The sequence below is a fragment of the Neomonachus schauinslandi genome, chromosome 10 (genome assembly GCF_002201575.2).
Source record: "Neomonachus schauinslandi chromosome 10, ASM220157v2, whole genome shotgun sequence".
NCBI classification, from domain to species: domain Eukaryota; kingdom Metazoa; phylum Chordata; class Mammalia; order Carnivora; family Phocidae; genus Neomonachus; species Neomonachus schauinslandi.
In genome coordinates, this window is record NC_058412.1 from 11,560,757 (window position 1) to 11,584,129 (window position 23,373).

Sequence of the window (23,373 nt, forward strand, 5' to 3'; positions counted from 1 at the left end):
ACAAAATAAGATTTCACCTAATAATGTTAAAAAAAAAAAAAAAGGTTTTTATCCCCACATTTTTCCAGCTGACTGTGTGGTTTTGGAGAGGAATGAACAGTCCAGATTTTTACAAAGCAAGTGTCAATGGGGTTGTCTGGGAAGTATTCAGAATGGCTGCTGGTAAACCAAGCCTGCAATCTGACACCTGCCATGTTCACAGTGAAACCATTTCTTCTAACTCACATCCTGCACCAGCTGTGGCCCCTTCAACCCGCCCGGTTGCCAAGTTCTTTCCCACCTTGCACTTTTGTCTTTGCTGTTTTCTCAGCCTGGAGCCCCTTTCCCTGAGCCCTTTCCTGGCTCCTTTTCATCTTTCAGTTCTCAATTTTTTCAAAAGTTTTTCAATTTCTCAAATCTCTCAGTGATACGTATCACTTTCACCGGATGCGTTCTCTGACCATCCTGCCTAAGCAGCCTCAAGGCCCTGTTATTCTCCACTATCCAACGATTTCACATCCTTCACATCTCTTCTCCCAAACAATTATGCATGTGTTTGTCTACTTTTTATCGTCTATTCAATGAACTATAAATTCCAAAATGCCAGGTGCTAGGCCCATTCTGTTCAGAACTGCATCCCCAGGGCCTAGCCCTCTAGTGGTAGTAACAAGCACTCAAGAGCTGACGGAGGACACGCTACTCCAGTGTTCACCCACCCAGACTGGAAAGGGAAATGGGGGAAAGATTAAGAAGCAAGGAACACTGGGTTCTATTCTCAGTGCTGCCATAAAAAAAGGGGCACGACCTTGGGGAGATCACGGAGGTGCAGCTCCCTCATTTGCAAAATGAAGGGTTGAATGAACAATCTCTTCCAGTGAGCAAGAGCAAACTAGTGAAGCTATAAAGACTTGCTGAGAAGCTAAATATCTGAATGTCTGAAATAATAGTGTTAGTAAAGACATGAGAAAAATGTTACAATCTGGAATGAGAAAGGTCTCACCACGAAGAAAAACCCTGAAATTATACAGGAAAAAAAAAAGTGACAAATGCAGTTACCAAAAAAAAAAAGTTCTGTGGACCAAAAAAAAAAAACCCACCATAACAAATTTAAAAGGAAATCGATCGGGTGAAAATATTTGCAACATATATGACAGAGGGTTAACATTCATACTATCACACCAATAAGAAAAAGTAATCTAAGAGTAATATAGGCAAAAGGATATGATCTAACAATTCACAAAAAAATAGCCACTTAACATATGCTCTACCTAATAACTAAAAATATGCTTTTTTTTTTCCTTTGCCTGTGAACCTAACAAATATTTTTTAAATAGGTAACATATGGTGCTGACAGTGGAGAAAAGAAACAGCTTCAATCATACCTTTTTCATAGTTGTATAAATAGGTGTAACTTTCTGGAAAGAATTATAGTAGTAGCTATTTTGAATACTAAACCCAGAGACAAACAGGATGTCTTTTCCAGTGCTGGGGGAGGGGGTAGGGGCAAAGATGGGTAAGAAAAAGAGGAAGAAAGCAAGTCACTATAAACAACCTAAATTTCTACCAAGAGGGGAATAAAAAACATGTGGTTCACATTCTTACAATGAAATACTGTGGCTACATTTAAAAGACTGAAATGCATCTGTACATACTGACTGGGAAAGACATCAATTCAGTCAGAGGGAGAGGAAGCTGGAGAACAAACTATACAAGATGATCTTGTTTTGTTAAAGAAAAAAGTCAATCCATGTATATATAGGTTTATATAAGCATAGAAGGTTTTATATTAAATTAATATGTTCTTATGAAAAATACAAATTGAAAAAGTTTATTTTTACTTTTTCTACTTCTGTATTGTTTGAATTTGTTACACATATGTACTGCTTTTATCATTAAAAAAAAACAGGGTAACTAGTTTCAGATTAGATCTTCTACTTTAAAAGAAAAATAGGTCAAAATATATTTTCAGACATTATACTACAGGCAGTGCAAGACTATGGTCACTGGGAGAAGCTACTTTCAGCCAGTAGGCACCTTCTGGACCATGGTGGATGAAAAGGGACCTCCAACAGCATGTGCAAATCTCAATGAACACAGCAGATAAAGAATGGAGTTTGGAGCTACTAAGCTGAATACAATCTGCAAGGCAGCATTCCAGAGAGAAGTGAGGCAGAGAAGGAGGTATAAAAATCTAAGAGATGAACCCTGGGCCTTCAAAACACACACACACACACACACACACACACACACACTCTCTCTCTCTCTCTCTCTCTCTCTGCAGGGCCAAGAACAGAAAGACTATTGGGGAAAACAAGTGCCTGACCTTGGAGAGGATTTGGAAATGTTAGAATTCCACCCCATCGGAGTGGAAAGATGTCAATGAACACTTGGAGCTCTCATAAGAGATCCCAGAAAGACCCCACCTTAAAGTAGGATTAATCTAACCCCAAAGTAAAAGCTATTCTAAACCATATCCTCTAACACTTAAAAACAAGCCTTAAAAGATTAAGCTGATCCACAAAAAAATGAACCACAACCCAGAACAAAACTCAATAATTAGGGGAAGATAACAGAACTTAATAACTCCATAATGTTGAGCATACAATCTAAAGTGTCAGAAAAAAATAAAATAGTAAAAAAATAAAAAATAAGGGGTGCCTAGGTGGCTTAGCCAGTTAAGTGTTTGAGTCTGGATCTCAGCTCAGGTCTTGATCTCAGGGTCATGAGTTCAAGCCCCGTGTTGGCTTCCACACTGGGCATGTAGCCTACTTAAAAATTTTTTTTAAATAAAAAATAAATTAATTAAGAGCACTGGGTGTTATATGCAACTGATAAATCACTAAATTCTACCCTGGTAACTAATAATATGGTACATGTTAATGCAATTAAATTTAAATAATTTTTAAAAATAAAATCAATTGATCACAAATTTTAAAAATAAAATTAAAAAATAAAGTGTTAGACATATGAGGCAGGAAAATATCCACAAACATGGGAAAACTCAACCAATCGACCCAGAAATATACAAATTAAGGAATAGGCAGACAAGGGCTTCAAAACAACTATTAAAGCATATTTGGGAATTCAAAGGAAAACATAAACATAAGGAATAGATAGAGAATCTCAATAAAAATATGATGGAAACTACAAAATATCAAGCCAATTTTAGAAATACAAAAATGCAAAAAACAGTATCTCAGCTTGGGTTGTCATGGGGCCCACCAGGCCACCAGTGGGCTGATGGGATCTCAGCAAAATTACAGTAAGCAAGCTGCTCCTTAGCACTGGAAGCTCTGGCTTATGGGATCTCAAAATCAGAAATATGAGAAAAATCTCAACATAGTACAGCTCTAAAAAAAATAAATAAATAATCTAAACTTCTAATTCCATATGCTATTATTTAGGTCACTATTCAAGGCAGAAAGAGAAGGCTAATATTTATGGCCTGGCAAACAGAGCCAAAACAAGATGCAACCCTATTTAAAACATTCTCAAATGGCATATACTTTATAAAGCAATAATTGAAAAATATCAAAGTGGAACTAAATAGTTCCTATTTTAGTTTGCAGACTCTGCAATATATAGTTTCAAAAACGCATTAACAACAATCTGGCTCCTTTTCTTCAAGCATACGCAGGAAATATTTGGCATATGAGAGTTATTCCCATAAAGATGAGTCAGATAATAAGCAAATGATCATTACCTCAAATTATATGAAATGGAAAGAAGCCATTAATGCAGCATTAAGGTCATAAATGCACACAATTGGAAGCCAACAAAATAAAACATTAGTTCTCAAAGCATTATTATCTCATCCATGCTGCCACATTAACTGTACACACTAAAACCTCTAACAAATAATTTGTGTGAAATACAGAGGATTAAGCTTCCCATTTTCATGTTAACTTGCAGATTTCTCAGTTTATATACTGGCTAAGAGTGAGTATCTAAAGTCACAACTCAAAAGGGCCCTGCATGTCTGAATCACTCCAACGTTCCGAACATGCTTCTCAGCAGCTCACCACAGGCTCCCCAAGCCTTCACCCAACAGAAGCACAGCACTGGGAAATAGGTAATTGAATATCCATCCTAAATTATTCTTCTGGGAACTTCTTGATCCTTACACATTACGTAAGCCAGGTCTGGTCTACTTTAGTAAGCACTGGTGAGGAGATAATTGAAAGCAAATTCAAAAATGCTAGAGCTTGCACAAACACTACTCTTCTAGTATTCTCAACAGGATACTAAGCAAATAGAGCCCCTTCTCTATGCTTTGTGGTATGTATACACATTTGTGTGCATAGGGAATAAAAACCATGAATATCATGACAATTATCCATAATTTTTATATGTGTATATACAAATTATAAATATACATACAGTCATGAATTTCTAAAATTAACTCACAGGAGTTATACATACATAGTCATACATAAACTCATAAAAACTTGATAGGATCAAGAACTGTGTGCCTACTATGTGAGACAGCACGCTGGGCATCAGGAACAAAAAAAGCTGAGTAAGATGGGAGCCCTGCCTTCCAAGAATTTACAGTCTAATGGGGAATCAGATAAGCACATCAACAACTAAGGGGGAAAAAAGTCAATTAGCCTGAGTGTAGTGATACATGTACAAATAAGTCCTAGGAAAACATTAAGAAAGATGTACAAATGATGAGGAAGCGGGCAGGAAGGGAAGGTTTCCCAAGAGAGCGGATGCCTGAACTAAAATATGTAAGACTCATTAATTAAATATAAAAGTGGAGCCTCTAGGCAAAAGGAACTATCTGTACCAAGGCATGAAAAGCATGATGGGGCTAGAAAAGCGCTGGCTGCTTTGTACTAGAACACAGGCTGTATGGCAGGGGGATCTTAAGGGACAGACTGACTGAAAGGTCAGAAAAAATGAGTATTCTACAGTCAGTGGGGAACAACTGAAAGATTCTAGGCAGAATAACAGGACTAGCAGTGGTGGTGATAATAAAAGCTTAAGGTCTCCTAAGTACTTATTATGTGTCAGACGTTATCCTAAGAGCTTTACATATACTAGCGCTTATTATTTTTTTCCAAAACTCAGTCTGTAACATTATGTCATTACAGGTACTTGAGTCTCAGTAAGGTAACCTGTCCAAGGTCACATTTCTAGAAAGCAGGGAGCCAGATCTGAAGGGGAACTGGATGGAATTCCCATTTAACAGCGATCAATTTGGCAAGCAGTGTGAAGTGAGAGGCAAAGAGAAGAAAACCTGGTCAGGAAACAGTTGTAAAAAATAAATAAACAAATAAATAAAACTTAGTGAAAACGTTAAAAGCCTGAGCTAGGGCTGTGATGGGCGAGAGACATTTTCACAGGTTCCCAGGGCTTGAGTTAAGCCAAAGCAATGCTTCCCCATTGTGTCAGTACCGCTGCAGGGAAGTATTTCTCTCTTCCCTGACAGACTGCAAACCCTTCAGTCAATGTCGCCTACAGCTTACTCCTCATTTTATACACAGCGCCTAGGAGAGTGCCTGGCACACAGGAGCAGCTTAATATTTATCAAACAAAGGTATTATGCTGAGTGAAATAAGTCAATCAGAGAAAGACATGTATCATATGACCTCACTGATATGAGGAATTCTTAATCTCAGGAAACAAACTGAGGGTTGCTGGAGTGGAGGGGGGTGGGAGGGATGGGGTGGCTGGGTGATAGACACTGGGGAGGGTATGTGCTATGGTGAGCACTGTGAATTGTGTAAGACCGTTGAATCACAGACCTGTACCTCTGAAACAAATAATACATTATATGTTTAAAGAAAAAAAAAAAAGAGAAGCTAGTAGGAAGGGAAAAATGAAGGGGGGAAATCAGAGTGGGAGACGAACCATGAGACTATGGACTCTGAGAAACAAACTGAGGATTCTGGGGGGGGGGGATGGGTTAGCCTGGTGATGGGTATTAAGGAGGGCACGTACTGCATGGAGCACTGGGTGTTATACGCAAACAATGAATCATGGAACTCTACATCAAAAACTAATGATGTAATGTACGGTGATTAACATAACACAATAAAAAAAAAAAGAGTATCACCATTCATAAGAAAACTGAAAACATCTTTCAAACATCTGATCTTTATTTTTCTGAGCACATGTGGATGGCCAAAAATGAGAAAGATGAGAAGGAAACTCGCCCTGAGCCATTCACTAATGGCACATCTGACAAGGAGTTTAAGACCAGCATTGCCACAGGGAAGCTGGGAGAAATCCTCTGTATTACCATCATTTTGTAGATTTCAGAATTATCGAAAAACAAAATTTCTCCTCGCTCTTTCACTGTCAAGGATTTATCATCTTACCCTAATGCCACCTGGAGATAAAATATGTATACTATGTTCTTCCAATTAAATGAGAAAAATGCATATAAGGCCCTAAATACAGTGTCTGGCACACAGTAAGGTCACTATAAATGTTTGTCATCATCACAACAACCATGATTACCATCGTTAGGACTCCTACAACTATGACACTGTTAAACTGACCCATGGTCAGACAGATGGAACTGCAGGTCCCTGACTAAAACACAGAGAATAGCTGCGTTTACCTAACAGCACCCTCCTAATTATTTTCTTCCTGTAAGGTTCCCTCTGCCTTTTCATACCTGCTCCTGAAGACAGAAACACGCCCCCAGCTTCTCCTAACTTCTACTCATCCCTTAGGCTGCTTTCCAAAGTCACTTTTTCTCAACAATCTCATCTCACAGCCCTGGTTAAATGCTCACTCTGCTCTGTATTTTTCCTTCATCAGATTTGTCAAAGTTAGTAATTATATTTTGAGTGTCTATATACATCAAGAGGTAGGGGACCGTGCCTTTTTGCTCAGTCATATCCCTAGTACACGGCAAAATGGTTCATATACATAAATGATAGTAATTTGTGCTGAATACATCAGCAGAAGAATGATCAAATCCCAGATTTTTTTTTACTAGTTTGTATCTAATCAACTCTTGACTTAAATATATTTATATTTTTTTTTTTGCATTGAATTCAAAATAAAAGCCTAGAGGCGCCTGGCTGGTTCAGTCAGTAGAGTATGTGACTCCATCTCGGGGTCAGGAGCTCAAGCCCCACAATGAATGGAGAGATTACATTAGGGGAAAAAAAAGACTACAGACAAATACTTTATCCCCAAACTGGCATAGACTTTTATTTAAAATATTTTATTTATTTGAGAGAGAGAGGGAGAGAGAGAGCATGACGAGCAGGGGGAGGGGCAGAGGGAGAAGCAGGCTTCCCTCAGAGCAGGGAGCCCGTTGCGGGGCTAGGTCGCAGGACCCTGGGATCATGACCTGAGCCAAAGGCAGACGCTTAACCGACTGAGCCACCCAGGCAATTGCAAATCTCTTTAAAATGTCCAAAATGGACAAAGCAAAACATTTAAGGCAGTAAGAGAAATCAGTTAAGAAGTTTTAAAATTAGTTTAATAGAGTCACAGCAGTCATTAATATTTAGTATCTACTCTGACATTTAAGGAATACTGTTAACTGTTCTAAATTTGAAATTTTCATTTTTTCAGTATTTTGGAAACTCTTACCTTGACATTTCCCAATAATAGATGTAAAATCATCTTTTGCAGACCTGCAAAATATGTGTAAAATTAAGCCAATAGTTTCACCACAACACCATTTTGTTGTACTATGAAACCCCACAAAAATGATAAAACAGACAACTTGGCTGCCCAACACTAAACCAGTCCTTCTCTCAGACATGGATTTGTGCTCAAATAAGACCCTTCCATTGGTGACAACATTTTCTTGCAACCTTATTTCACGAGAAACAGAGCTACACCCGGAATAGAATAATGTAAGCGTAAGTTAGATTAAGCATGGTCTTTTAATACAATACAGATGCATGGCCCCTCCCCAAAGGTTCTGATTCAGCAAATATGGAACAGGGCCAAGCAACAATATTTTTTTAAAGCTCCACAGATTGATCTTGGTCAAGAACCATGGTCTATATCATATTACAATGTTTAAATCACTTAGGGGAAAATAAGTCTTGCTTTAATAAATCAAATAGCTTTAAGAGGTGACCATATTTGTTACCAGTGACCTATTTAAAATCTGTGATCTTGAAATATATACCAAAGTAATATCATTATTATATGTTTAAAAATGAAAATTGGTAAACCTTCTAAAAAATAATTTAGTAACAATTATCAAAAAACCTTAATGTCCAGAGTAATTTGATCTAACAATTCAACTTCTATAATTAAGTTATCCCTGGGAAGTAATTACAGATACACACAGATCTCAAGGAAATTCATGCAGCCTAATTTATGAAAGAGAAAAATACACCCAGTAGAAGATCAGATTTTGCTAATGCACTCAATGAAATATTATGCAATTACTGTATGTGATTTGAAAATTAATATATTATGAACATCTTCCCATAAGTTATCAAGAAAATAGGTTATCAAATAGAATGTATAGAATGTATTGTTAGACTAAAGAGCACACCCACACACAGAAAAGGTACAAAAAACATACAGCATTTTGGCTGACCCGTAGGTAATTTGTAGTTCTTCTTTCTTAAATACTTGACTCTTTTCTAATATTGGTAAAATGACTAAGCATCACTTTTAAAACAAATTGTAAAGACTAATATTTATTAAAATATGACATGGGGTGCCTGGGTGGCTCAGTCATTAAGAGTCTGCCTCTGGCTCAGGTCATGATCCTGGGGTCCTGAGATCGAGCCCCGCACTGGGCTCTCTCTCCCACTCCCAGTTTATGTTCCCTATCTCGCTGTGTCTCTCTCTGTCAAATAAATAAATAAAATCTTTTAAAAAAGAATATGACAGCCACAGCAATCGGACAACAAAAAGAAATAAAAGGCATCCAAATCGGCAAAGAAGAAGTCAAACTCTCACTCTTTGCAGATGATATGATACTTTATGTGGAAAACCCAAAAGACTTCACCCCAAAACTGCTAGAACTCATACAGGAATTCAGTAAAGTGGCAGGATATAAAATCAATGCACAGAAGTCAGTGGCATTCCTATACACCAACAACAAGACAGAAGAAAGAGAAATTAAGGAGTCGATCCCATTTACAATTGCACCCAAAACCATAAGATACCTAGGAATAAATCTAACCAAAGAGGCAAAGGATCTATACTCAGAAAACTATAAAATACTCATGAAAGAAATTGAGGAGGACACAAAGAAATGGAAAAACGTTCCACACACATGGATTGGAAGAACAAATATTGTGAAGATGTCAATGCTACCTAGAGCAATCTACACATTCAATGCAATCCCCATCAAAATACCAACCACCTTTTTCAAAGAAATGGAACAAATAATCCTAAAATTTGTATGGAACCAGAAAAGACCCCGCATAGCCAGAGGAATGTTGAAAAAGAAAAGCAAAGCTGGCAGCATCACAATTCCAGACTTCCAGCTCTATTACAAAGCTGTCATCATCAAGACAGCATGGTACTGGCACAAAAACAGGCACATAGATCAATGGAACAGAATAGAGAGCCCAGAAATGGACCCTCAACTCTATGGTCAACTAATCTTTGACAAAGCAGGAAAGAATGTCCAATGGAAAAAAGACAGTCTCTTCAACAAATGGTGTTGGGAAAATTGGATAGCCACATGCAGAAGAATGAAACTGGACCATTTCCTTATACCACACACAAAAATAGACTCCAAATAGTTGAAAGACCTCAGTGCGAGACAGGAGTCCATCAAAATCCTAAAGGAGAACACAGGCAGCAACCTCTTCGACCTCAGCCGCAACAACTTCTTCCTAGAAACATCGCCAAAGGCAAGGGAAGCAAGGGCAAAAATGAACTATTGGGACTTCATCAAGTTAAAAAGCTTTTGCAAAGCAAAGGGAACAGTCAACAAAACCAAAAGACAACCGACACAATAGGAGAAGATATTTGCAAATGACATATCAGATAAAGGGCTAGTATCCAAAATCTATGAAGAACTTATCAAACTCAACACCCAAAGAACAAATGATCCAATCAAGAAATGGGCAGAAGACATGAACAGACATTTTCCAAAGAAGACATCCAAATGGCCAACAGACACATGAAAAAGTGCTCAACATCGCTCGGCATCAGGGAAATCCAAATCAAAACCTCAATGAGATACCACCTCACACCAGTCAGAATGGCTAAAATTAACAAGTCAGGAAATGACAGATGTTGGCGGGGATGCGGAAAAAGGGGAACCCTCCTACACTGTTGGTGGGAATGCAAGCTGGTGCAGCCACTCTGGAAAACAGTATGGAGGTTCCTCAGAAAGTTGAAAATAGAGCTACCCTACGATCCAGCAATTGCACTACTGGGTATTTACCCCAAAGATACAAATGTAGGGATCCGAAAGGGTACGTGCACCCCGATGTTTATAGCAGCAATGTCCACAATAGCCAAACTGTGGAAAGAGCCAAGATGTCCAACGACAGATGAATGGATAAAGAAGATGTGGTATACATATACAATGGAATATTATGCAGCCATCAAAAGGAATGAGATCTTGCCGTTTGCAACGACGTGGATGGAACTGGAGGGTATTATACTGAGCGAAATAAGTCAAAAAGAGAAAGACATGTATCATATGACCTCACTGATATGAGGAATTCTTAATCTCAGGAAACAAACGGAGGGTTGCTGGAGTGGGGGGTGGGGTGGGAAGGATGGGGTGACTGGGTGATAGACACTGGGGAGGGTATGTGCTCTGGTAAGCGCTGTGAATTGTGCAAGACTGTTGAATCTCAGATCTGTACCTCTGAAACAAATAATGCAATATATGTTAAGAAAGAAAGATAAAAAATGAAGAACTCATGTGCTCTCTCTCATTCTCTCTCTCTCAAATAAATAAATAAAAATCTTTAAAAAAAAAAAAAAGAAGCTAGCAGGAGGGGAAGAACGAAGGGGGGGAAATCGGAGGGGTAGACGAACCATGAGAGACAATGGACTCTGAAAAACAAACTGAGGGTTCTAGAGGGGAGGGGGGTGGGAGGATGGGTTAGCCTGGTGATGGGTATTAAAGAGGGCACGTTCTGCAAAAAAATAAATAAATAAAAAAGAAATAATAAAAATAAAAAAGAATATGACAGACAAAAGCCAATTATAAATATGGTAATAACTTTCTTCAAGAAATTGACTATTCAGCCTCCAAGTAGAATACAGTGGAAAGAACATGGTCTTTGAAGTGAGGCTGACCTGATTTCAGCTCATCTGGGTAACCTGGACAAAATATTCAATAGGAGTTTTATTTCCTCTCAATAAAATAGAATGGGTAATAGCAACTTCATAGCTTAGGGAAAGATTAAAGAAGACACGTATAAATACATATAAATTAGCACCAACTAGACTTAAGTCAGTGTTTATTACTTACATCCTTAGTATCATCACAAATAATAGTTGCTCTTCTGCTGGGGAAATGGAGGGAGAGAGACATAAATTTGGTTCTGTCAAAACTTCATAAATATATTCACTTAAGCAAATTTGGGGGAGAGTTCCTTTTTTTATGAGTCCCTTATTTTAATGCTTTTTGTTGTGTTCTGTGATGGTTCCTAATTAGTCCCTGTATTTATAACAGCCCATAATAAGAGAAATTGTTACTTCACTATTTAGGAAAAAAGGAAACACATATTAGCACTTATAATATGTAATTACTGCCAAATTACAAATTAAAGTAGCAATTCACAAGAAGTCGCTTTTTATCCATGTGAGCCCCACACACAAGCAGGTTAGGGATGCCGTATCAGAGCAAAGGACCGGAGTCACCTGCCACCCACTACAAACACATTGGGGCCCAGCAGCCCTGGTATGATCTTGCAAAAGGAAGGGCTCTCTCTGAACTACAACTAACACGTGTTTCAGCTTTGCATTTTCTCTCCTCAAAAACATTTCCTATTTATGACTGCTTCCAAATATCGAAAAATGACCCTGAACACTAGAGCAATCTTTCATATTGTAATACAATCAACAAATACTGACCGAATACCAGGTGCCCACTACTAGCACTACTGAGCCATCTTGCCTTGTATGTGTTCTTCACCACAGCACAAAAAACAAACGTGGAATAGCGAAAACAAAGATCTTAAACTCAGGCACAGCCACGGTGCATCAGGTTTACTTTGAGGATTTACCCTGCCCTTTTTCTTTGCTAACCATTCCACATCTTTGCTCAAACACTCTTCCTTTCAGATTACTACGAAGTGTATCTATCAATTCAGCAAGAGGAACTGACTGCCAACTCTGAGCAAGTCAGTGGACTATGCCCTGTAATGTCCTCCCAGCCTCTGGTTCTTCTATCCCACTTACAAACACCTTACTTATTCATCAAACACTAACCAGGCATCTATTATGTTCAAGGAAATATAAACTCCTAGGGGGGAGCGCCTGGGTGGCTCAGTCGATTAAGCATCTGACTTCTGATTTCGGCTCAGGTCATGATCTCAGGGTCCTGGGATCAAGCCCTGCACTGGGCTCCAAGCTCAGTGGGGAGTCTGCTGGAGATTCTCTCTCTTCCTCTCCCTCTGCCCCTCCCCCTGCTCGTGCATGCTCACTCTCTCTCTCTCTCTAGCTCTCTCTAAAATAAAATCTTCAATAAACTGCTAGGAAAAAAGGACAGGGCCCACTTCCACTTCCAACACACAGTGTAACTGGACTTGCAGACACCAGATCCCACTCACAAGGAATTTTAAGTAAATGACAACCCTGGAGTTGTGCAAAGCAGTGGGCCTAACTATACCAGGGGAAACCCACATGTAAGCATACAAGCATATATGGCTAAACAACATGATCAAAAGGTAGTATAGATTAGGGGTTAAAAGCAGGAACACTGAAGCTAGAATGGTAGATTTCAAATCCTCAAGCAAGTAATTTAGCCATATTGTGCCAGCTTCCTTATTTCTAAAATGGAGAAGAATAGCAATGCCTACCTCACAGGGCTTCTGCAAAGATTAAATGAATTAACACATGCAAAGCACTTACAAGAGAATGCCCAACACCATTAGCATTAGCCTATCGTTAAGTATAATAGTGTTGATTTCAGGAGCATAAAGGATCGGTACCTAACCATTGAGGGGGAGGGGTGGGTCCATAGGGAGTGTGTTTCTGAAAAGCTTGCTAGTGGAATTCACGCCTCACCATGTAAAACTCCTTAGATATAATAATGTTATCAAAAGCTTTTGCAAATTACACACTACATGAATAAGATCTTGATGAGCATCACTTCCGTTGCCTAGAAATCTTCCCTCACCACTTAGTCTCAAATACATGAGTGAATTCCTGGAGTTGGATATATGTACAAGTTTTATAAATATTTTACACTCTAACAATCCAGTAGCAAATCCTTTTATAAAAGCAATTTTTTTTTGTTCTTCTCATCAAAAATTTTATTAACGAATTCCAGAAACCCATGGTCAAACTCTTCTTCACTGGCCTAAATATCAATCCCATCCCCACATGCACATTCTGACCCTAACACCTAAAATCATTCCACTGATGTTCTCATTTCATGGAAGACGGAAATTCTGACAATTAACGGTTATTTGTAAAGTCACACCATAAGCACATTTCTCAAAAAGATACAATTCACATTACTGCAACAAACAGAATAGCAAGTACTTGCCCATTCCGATGAACAATGGAAGTTCAAAAATTGTGTCAGCCTGATGCTTACTGATGCTGTGTTATAAAAGAGGGACCTGCCTATCAAAGCGTGCCAAATTAAGCAATGTAGTTTGGAAAGGCTGTCATTATTGTCAATCATCTCCATCCTGATGATTGTAAGAGGGATCATGAAACAAAGCCTCCACATCTGAAGTTGATACCCCAATGCAGACAAACCCTCTGTCTACTCCCCCACAAGTTGAGGGGTCCAGGTCTGTTTGGATAACTAGAAAAAGAAATTACAAAAACAAAAAGCTAAAACCAGTGTGATAACAACTGAATGCTCATTATACTATGCTTAGTCAAGAATAATAAAGTATCAGAAGAAAGTTTTGACTGGTATCTAGGCATCCTGAAATTTCAGTCTCATTGCTTATTTTTTAAAAAACCAAGAGCTACATCTTGCCTGAAGAAGTAGCCTCTAATTTTAGAAACGCAACACATTTTGTCTGCTATTGGTAATTCCCCCCCCCCCCAAAATTAACTAGTTTTCCTGAGTTAGTTGCTATTGTTGCTGTTTCTTTCACACTGATCTATTACTTAAAAATAAAATACATGGAAGGGCACCTGGGTGGCTCAGTCGGTTAAGCATCTGCCTTCAGCTCAGGTCATGATCTCAGGGTCCTGGGATTCAGCCCTGCCTATGGCTCCCTGCTCAGCGGGGAGCCTGCTTCTCCCTCCCCTTCCCTTTTTCCTCCCCCCACCCTTGCCTTTTCTCTAATAAAAAAATCTTTAAAAAAAAATTAAATTAAATTAAAAAAAACAAAGTACATGGAAAGCCCAGCTTAGAGAAGCCTTCTAGATGTGTATAGAATACCACTGAATGTCTCAAGATGACAGAATATCACTGGTCTCAAGTAATACGTAATCCTTGTCTTTCACAGACTCATATTCCATCTACAGCTTTATGCCAACAGAGCAAAGTAGTCCCTACTTCAATACCTTCTTGAGTATCTGCTTCAGTTGACTTAGCAGTAACCAGTCAAACAAGAGTGACTTCTAGAGTTCTGAAGATATGCCTGGTCTCCTGAGAAAGTAAAATTTCACAGGTGACAGCAGACTGATGTGGGGAAGTAGGCCCTGTTACTCTAACAAAGTCTCTTTCGTCCTGTAATTGGCATAAGTGGTGTTTGACACCTCACAAAATTTTGCGAGTTAATGGTAAAATCCCTTTAAATATGCCTTCAAAAATCTTAGTTCCCCTAAATCAAGTAAAATTTTCTCAAGGGAAGTTTTAAATATGAATAATATTAACAATTACCTGATCTCTCTCAAGGGAAGTTTTAAATATGAATAATGTTAACAATTACCTGATCTCCACACACTGATCTTGAACAGCAGCCAAAAGTTTTCCATTGCTTTCACGGCCGAGAGAGAGAAAAAAATTCTATGTGAATATTTGCAGCAGTCTTCAACAAAGATGGAATGACTCTAAGACGTTAAAAATCATTTTTGAATGCTTTCGCATCTTCAATTATCCAACTTTTGACCTTAAAACTAAAGGAGTATAAAGGTACCGAAGTGTACACAAAAATGATTCAATACAGGTGAATTAATACATTTAAAAGATACCAATCATATGTGACAAAGTGAATTCACATACAGTAAAATAAAAATAAAATCAAGACTGCAAGCCAAAAGTCCCCAAAATTAAAATCCATAATGAAACCTAAGTGCTAATCCCAGTAGAGAAACACATAAATTTTTAACACCTTACCTTGCAAGTACCAAATGCCAGTTTATCTGTTTATTAACCAAGCGAACCAGTCCATCAGGGAGCAAAAAAGGCACAGGGCTGAAACAACACATTAGCTAACTTAAAATCTAATCATGAAAGACACACATAAGTAAATAAATATTATAAATAGCATATAGAGCTATAGCAAGATAAGATTTTTTTTCCATTCGAATATAAGATTTGAATATTGGTAAACCCAAAACCAAGAGTTACTAATTAGTTATCTGAAATTTGACCACATACATATCTCTTTTCCCAGAAAAACATGGTGGTATGTTCAAAACATAAATTTTATGTCCTTCCTAAGGAAAAGATATCGAAGATACCAGTACCATAGCAGAATGAGCCTGCGAGAAACCCTTCCTGTTACACACACCTAGAAATTCTGACTCGGGCGCCTGGGTGGCTCAGTTGGTTGAGCGACTGCCTTCAGCTCAGGTCATGATCCTGGAGTCCCAGGATCGAGTCCCGCATCGGGCTCCCTGCTCAGCGGGGAGTCTGCTTCTCCCTCTGACCCTCCCCCTCTCATGTGCTCTCTCTCTCTCTCTCTCTCAAATAAATAAATAAAATCTTTAAAAAAAAAAAAGAAGAAGAAATTCTGACTCATGTCTAACAAATCCGGTATACAGCTAAACTCACAAGAATGAAAGAAATCTTCAAATGCTAGAAATTGAAAGGGGAACTTAAAGTTCGAATTGGGTACAGGTACAAGAACTCAAAACAGGAGGTAACACCTGGGACAGGAAAGGAGCTGCAGGGCACAGAAAGAACAGAAGCTGAAGGGGGGACTCCAGCAAGGCCAGCACCTCCCTTGACCCCTTGACATGACTGCACTCAGTGAAAGGAGGAAGGACTAGACAAACCTCGCCATGGGGGGGTGTGTGGCGAGCATTGTTCAGGAATGTCATCTAAGTCTGGAATTCGGTCTGTGGGAGGATGGGAATGAAATCCCCTATGAAAAAGAAAAATCCCAAACCTTTACTACATGCAAGATCAGACCGCAATTTCACTTCATTCAAGTGGTGCAAGAATCGCCAAGCACAAGCTCACAATAACATCATTTACCAAAGACAGGAGGAAAGGATTCACCGGCGGTGTACGAACAGATACAACAAATCAGGAGTAACGCAGGGCAGGAGGAAATCAAGAAAATAGACGGAAGGGGCGCCTGGGTGGCTCAGTTGTTAAGCCTCTGCCTTCGGCTCAGGTCATGATCCCTTGATCCTGGGATCAAGTCGGGCTCCCTACTCAGCAGGAAGCCAGCTCTCCCTCTCCCACTCCCCCTGCTTGTGTTCCTGCTGTCCCTATCTCTCTCTCTGTCAAATAAATAAATAAAATCTTTAAAAAAAAAAAAAAGAAAAAAAAATAGAAGGAAAAAAAAAATAAAGAAAACAAGCTGGTGGGGGAAAAAAAAAAAACAAGAGGAAAAAAAACACCATGGAAATTAGAAAATAAAAAAGTAGGATAAAAGTATCAGTAATATACATTCAGCATATTTATGTTCATTTCTAAAACACAAAATATTTTATACCATGGTAGTTATAGAAATATTATAACAAAGATATGAAACATGCATGTGAACAATACCATCAACTGAGGATGATAATTTCCTCTGGTGGGGAAGGGAGGTGGGGGGGGCAAGGAGTTGTAACATTTTGCATAAAAAGAGAGAGAAGGCTATCTAACCAAACAGCAACAACTGCCTAATTCACATGCAGATAATACCATAATAAACTTGTTCAGACTTAAAAGGTCTATAATTCTCAGTCTGTTTATAATACTTCATAATCAAAAGAAAAAGAAAAAGCTACCTGAAACAAATATTGCCCCGAAACCTTTAAGTTTAATTACTATAAACTCAAGAGCAAAAACTGAACTTTTTTCAGTTAACTTTATGTTACCTATGAAAGTAACATATCGGAAGATTAAATAATCACTTCATGGCACTGACCTATACTGACATATTTTCTGCCCACACTTCCCTAAGATGTTCAGGACTATCAAGCTAGATCACCCAGTGAGCTCAGGAAAAACAGCCTACCTCTTAAATACTCCTCCCCGTCCCTGCCCCTCCCTCAGCTCTCATCTCTTTACCCTATCATACTGAACACACACCCCAAAAAAAACAAGATAAAATTAAATAAGAAATTAAATCTATACACACACACACACACACACAGCAGAAAAAATTCAGAGCTAATCCTAGAGAAGAGTCAAAGGTCTCTTTTATAAAACCCTATTATCTCCGGAGCTTTTAAGATTAGATGTCCTTAAGGAAAAAACAATCTGTGTTAAATAAATCTATAAAACAATTCCTATACACCTGTCTAAAAGCAGAACTATATCATTTGTCAGAACAATCATTTCTCTGTTCCTTTTAAGCCTGAACACTTACACCATGCCTAAAAAGACTTAACACTGAAAAGAATTAAAAAGTACGCAAGAACTGAAACCTAAAGGACCTTCCTTGATACACAGCAACTGAATATTGACTACAAGAATTGTTGATACAATAAGAACAAAATTGTTTTTATTTTATTTTTTTTTTACTTTTTAAAGATTTTATTTATCAGAGAAAGAGAGAGCACAAGCAGGGGGAGCGGCAGGCAGAGGGAGAAGCAGGCTCCCCGCTGAGCAAGGAGCCCATCATGAAACTCGACCCCAGGACCCTGGAATTATGACTCAGCCCAAGGCAGATGCTTAACCGACTGAGCCACCCAGGCATCCCCAGTTCAAAACATTTTTTTTTTAATTTAATTTTTTTATTCTTATGACAAAATTGTTTTTAAAAAGCTCCCCAAGCATGTGGGCATTCAAGATAAGGCTGAGAACACTCATCAGAGAAAGCAGAAGTCATCCTGAGATATTCTGAATAATGACTAAAGGACGAAAATTACCCTTAGTCGACTGAGATACCTTGTCAGTATATCAACTGTTTGAAAAGGTCTACTTCATTCACCTGAATGTCAGCATCTGTACCACAATCTGGGACTGAATTCTGAAAACTTAAGTCCTAAATAGGATAATATTTGCATTTGACGTTCATACTGTTCTCTGAAGGACACTTACCTGTACCAGATGTATTGGCGTAAAAATAATAAACGATCTGTAATAAAAAATAGCAAAACCAAATATGAATCAGCTATTCTTTAGGAATCGCTTTCAATTAGTTTCACTGACGATAAATCTAAAATATACTGCAGATTAACCATTACAAAATATGGAGAACAAAATTCTTAAAATAAAGGTATATAATCTAATATACACTATAACTTTTATAAGATCATACATTTGCATATGTTAAGTCCCAAGTTTGTGTTACTCAAACATTTGAAGTATTTCCTAACAGTACAAAAAGGAAATGTGAGAAATGTGGTTTGAGATGTGAGAAATGTGGTTTGAAATGTTAAATTTCACCAAAGACTTCAATAAAACCAAGGAGTAGAAGTCACCCTTTAAAACCAAAATATTTGCATAAAAATTAAGATATTATTTTGTACTTTATAGCAAAGGTTTAAAAAAAAAAATACCTAAAATGCACAAGTCCAGGGAAAACAAAATCTCTAACACACTGAAAATAAAGGGACACCTCACTTAAGTAGAGTCGGAAGGCTAGAAGGGGAGCAGTACACTCAACATCAATTATGGGAAGAAGTGTCAGGCCTCAACAGAAGAATCATCAACAGCAAAGTATCATCAGTTATAGGCCCCAAGAAGGAAGAGATGTACCAATGTACCATCAGACTGCCTACAAGAAATGGACTCCCCCTGCAACTCAGGTGGTAAGAAACCATCATCACCTGAATGCTTTACTCCAATGGGCTTTCATTCAGAACAACCCCTCCCAACTTCCTCCTCCAGAAAATAATGTTCTTCTCCTCTGTTTGTTATACTTGGCTATAGTTTTACTGTAACTTGCTTGTCCTGAATTGCAATTCTGTTATTCCTGAATAACCCTCTTTTGCTGGTAGAATAACTGACAGTTTTACTTTTAAGATTAACTACACTATTGACAAATGACGCTTTATATGATCTCATTTAAAATGTGTATGGGAGTGTGAACATGTAGGTGTAGATCAATGAAAAAAAGTCTGAAGGGTAACAGATTTTCTCCAGGTGGTAAAATGAGAAAATTGTTCATTCGAATTTATAGTTATCCATATTCTCTGAATTTCTCTAAATGAATTTTATTACTTGTGTATATTTTCTAAGTTATCAAAATTTTAAAATATATATCACAATGAAAATTGAATATTCTAGTGCTTATAAGAGAAGATAAAATTATAGTTAATTTCAAGCATTTAACTCCTTTGAAACCGAATCTTCTTTTTAGAAGTAGCTCAAATTCACCAGTTATTACAAGGATGAGCTCTGGAGCCAGAAAGACATGCAGTCAAATTCCAAATGAGTGACCTTGGACAAGTTTCCTCATCTAAAAACATGAAGTCATAACAGCACCTACCTTGCTGGTCTAATAAAGGATTAGATCAATAAATATAAATAAAGTTCTCACAGCAGCAACGTAATACAGCCAGTGCTCAAGATTTTCTCAGATACTGTGAGCTCATATGCAAACTTTGTCAGGAGTTACATGAATGCTCTGGTTAATCAAATTTTTAATCTGAATAACTCTGACCAGATGTCGCTGAAACATCACATAAACCACTTAAAATTAAAATACACACATATATAAAATTAAAATCGGATAACATGTATGCTATTCATTTTTATCAGGCTCTATAAGTCTAAAGAACATTTTAAAATTGCTCAAGTTTTGGGGACACCTGGGTGGCTCAGTCAGTTAAGCATCTGCCTTCGGCTGAGGTCATGATCCCAGGGTCCTGGGATCTAGTCCCACATCAGGCTCCTTGCTCAGCGGGGAGCCTGCTTCTCCCTCTGACCCTCCCCCCTCTCATGTGCTCTCTCTCATTCTCTCTCAAATAAATAAATAAAAAACCTTTAAAAAAAAAATAAAAATAAATAAATAAATAAAATTCCTAAAGTTTCAAAAACAGCGAAGTTATAAATGAAATGAAAAAATTATCTAACTATATCATTGTATAAAGAAAAATAAGCTATACTTACCTCTAATCGCTTTTGTGACGATAAAGGATGCACCATGTTTTCGGTTGCCTCTAGACTGCAATGGGAAAAAAGAATATTACATTTGAGAATTTTCTACTAATACTTATACAATATGTAAAGTTACATTTCTTTGCTAATAGTGCAGGGTACAAGTTACCAGTATTTACAAATCGCTATTTAGAAACAAAAGAAGTAGAAGCAGGACTGAAAACAGTGAAAGCAAAAGTAAGCATGGTAGAGTTACAGGCATTCATCAGGACACAGGACAAGGATTGAAGCTGGAAACTCAAACACCAAATGTCGAAACACCAGTCCAGAGACAGAAGAAGTCAAGGGAAAAGACCATATTGGTTGCCAGTTCAGTAGTCTACTTGGGTGGGTTAGAAAGGCCTAAAATAATTTTTGCTTGCAGGAAAAGTGCTCGTATGGATTAATAAACTCGTACCTGGAGGCAAATTTGAGTATTTGTTGTATATCCACAGAGAAAATGCTACTAACACGTACACTGATATACAACTGCTACATTAAATAGTTCCTAAGCATAGACTAAACAATAAGCTAAACAATAGCAGGCACTACAAATAATAAGATGTACTAATGTGCTGTTAAGAGAGGAACATGGACATATAGTAAGTGCAGACAGATACAGCTTAAAAGCACAGAAAAGGTATTTCATTCCACAAACATGAATTGATTATCCACTGATCAGTAATACACAGTTCGGTCCTGGGGAGGGTTATAAAGATGAATCCGATGTAATCGCCCTCCAAGAGCTTGAAGTTGGGCAGGTGAAATCAATAGAACCAAAACAAAAACAAAAAAAGTGCCATGAGGTTTCAATGTAAGTTGACGCTGTACTTTTTTTAATCAATTTATAATGTTAAGCATTCTGAAACATTCCTGTAATTAACCAGTGCTAAGGAGTGAATATGCAAACTTTTCTGACCAATAGCAGCAGCAACAGCCTCCTAGCTACATACCCTACAATATTCACATTGTTCAAGACAAACAGAAACTAAGTATATACTTGAAAAACAACATGTACAGCCTGAAAGAATACATTATTCAAGAATTCAAGACAAGCAAAAACTGCAATGGAAAGGAGGTTAAAGAAAAACTACAAACTTCATAGATAGGAGAATGAGCAGTTTCTCCAGTAAAGAAACGGGAAAGATGTAAAAAAGAACTCGTATGTCAGGACTCCCTGATCTTTAATAAAAGTCCGTTTGAATCTTGTTGCATCCTCGCAGTCTAAAACAATGACAGGCACTCAGTAAACATGTTGAACAAATGTGGGTTCCTGGTTCCTACTGTTCACCTTATGCTGGGAGGCCCCTCTCTACCCAACGACTGAAAACCCTAAGGTCCAGTTAAGGTTACCAACCCCCTGAACCCCTTCTTCAGCAAGGAACCCAACCCCAGGTCAGCAGGTCCTCACTCATCCCTGTCGGGGCATTTTGTTCATACCACTATCACAGCGCAATTATACTAAGTGACGAAAAAGGTTTACTGGATGGTCTGCCATCTAGACTGCAGATACTATAAAAGTTATTCACCTTTCTATGCCCACCGCCCGACACAGTATCTGGGACGTGGACGGACACACACGTACATTATCTGGGACACGGGCCGACACACTGGCATATTAAATGCTTGTTTACTGAAATACACAGGAATGGGTGCAATTGAGCACCAAGGAGGGACAAAGGTTTGATGCCGCACTCCGCGGCGGCCCTCCAGATGCTGAGGCGACTGTAGGGTCCTGGAAAGTTCTCCCGCTGCAGATGAGGATCAGCCCTGGTCTGCTCTTGCCTCGCCCCCCGGAAAGGACCACCGAGAATCCAGGCAGCAGCTGTGCCTCCCCTCCAAATATAGACAGTGAAACTGAGATCCGGAATGGGAAAGTTCGTGCCCCAGAGCCCGAGGTTCTGCCCGGACGACCGAATTCGGGAGCCCAGGACGGACCTCGGGTACCTCCCGCTTTAGGGGACCCAGACCCCTGTTACAAATCCGCGGCGCCGTTGCCAGGGCGACAGCACAAGCGGCGGAGCCCTGCTCCCCCTCCCACCCAGCTCCACCACCCTACGTGGCTCCAGCTACGTGGCTCTGCCCGGACAGCGCCCGCGCCAAGCTGGCCGCAGCTCTGGAGGGGCCTGGTTCACCTGTACTTCTGTCTCCGAGGGCCACTCGGTGTTGATCAACAGGTCATAGAGAATCGTCTCCTCCTCGCTCTCCGCGGTGGCTGGATTCACAGCCGGCACTGATTCGGAGGCCGCCATGTTCGCCCGGGAGCCGAGCAACCGAAGCAGGACCACTACGGCATCTCGCAAGGGACAAACTTCCCAGGCCACTGTCGTTTTTGATTCACAGGAAGGAGGTGTGGTTAACTGGGCGTGGAAAGGAAATGCTGGATTAACCCTTTTAAGAGTAGGAAGTACAGTGACTTTTGCCTGTCAGGGGTACGATTTAGGTCCCGGTCCCGGGGTACCCCTTGTTTATTAATCTGCGTGAGATAAACAAGTCTGAACCCCTCCTATCCAGCCAGCTTCTGTAAAACAAAAATGGTAAAGTATCTAAGATGCTAGCTTTCATTTGTATATCTGTAGCCAAATACAAAGAGAGTGCAAACAGTGGTTTTTAAATAAACACCAAAAATTATGCAACTCAGTAGATAAAGTCAATGAAAGGTGTCAGAGGAATGATGCTATAGGAGCTCAGAAAAGGCAACAAAGTTAACAGAATCAAGAGGAGTGGAGCTTGTCCTTGGTCTTTAACATTAAGTAGAATTTGAATCAAATCGAGGTTTAGGGAGAGTATCTCAAGTAAGGGGGAATGGGGTCAGCAAAGACAGGCAGAAAAATACATAGTTGAAAGAACAGGCAGCTGAATATAACCCA

At 38.9% G+C, this 23,373-nt stretch overlaps 1 protein-coding gene across 1 annotated transcript in view; it reads right to left on the reverse strand.

Annotated features, from left to right (window-relative positions):
* The window catches only part of NBAS (NBAS subunit of NRZ tethering complex), a 313,356-nt gene extending 290,601 nt beyond the window's left edge, over window positions 1-22,755 (reverse strand). The window contains exons 1-6 of the mRNA XM_021697807.1: window positions 22,639-22,755; window positions 20,477-20,531; window positions 18,461-18,497; window positions 15,371-15,448; window positions 14,964-15,011; window positions 7,543-7,586 (exon numbers count right to left, since the gene is read on the reverse strand). Of these exons, the coding sequence (XP_021553482.1) occupies window positions 7,543-7,586; window positions 14,964-15,011; window positions 15,371-15,448; window positions 18,461-18,497; window positions 20,477-20,531; window positions 22,639-22,755 (379 nt within the window). The remainder of the gene's footprint in view (window positions 1-7,542; window positions 7,587-14,963; window positions 15,012-15,370; window positions 15,449-18,460; window positions 18,498-20,476; window positions 20,532-22,638) is intronic.
* Window positions 22,756-23,373: the final 618 nt, after the last annotated feature.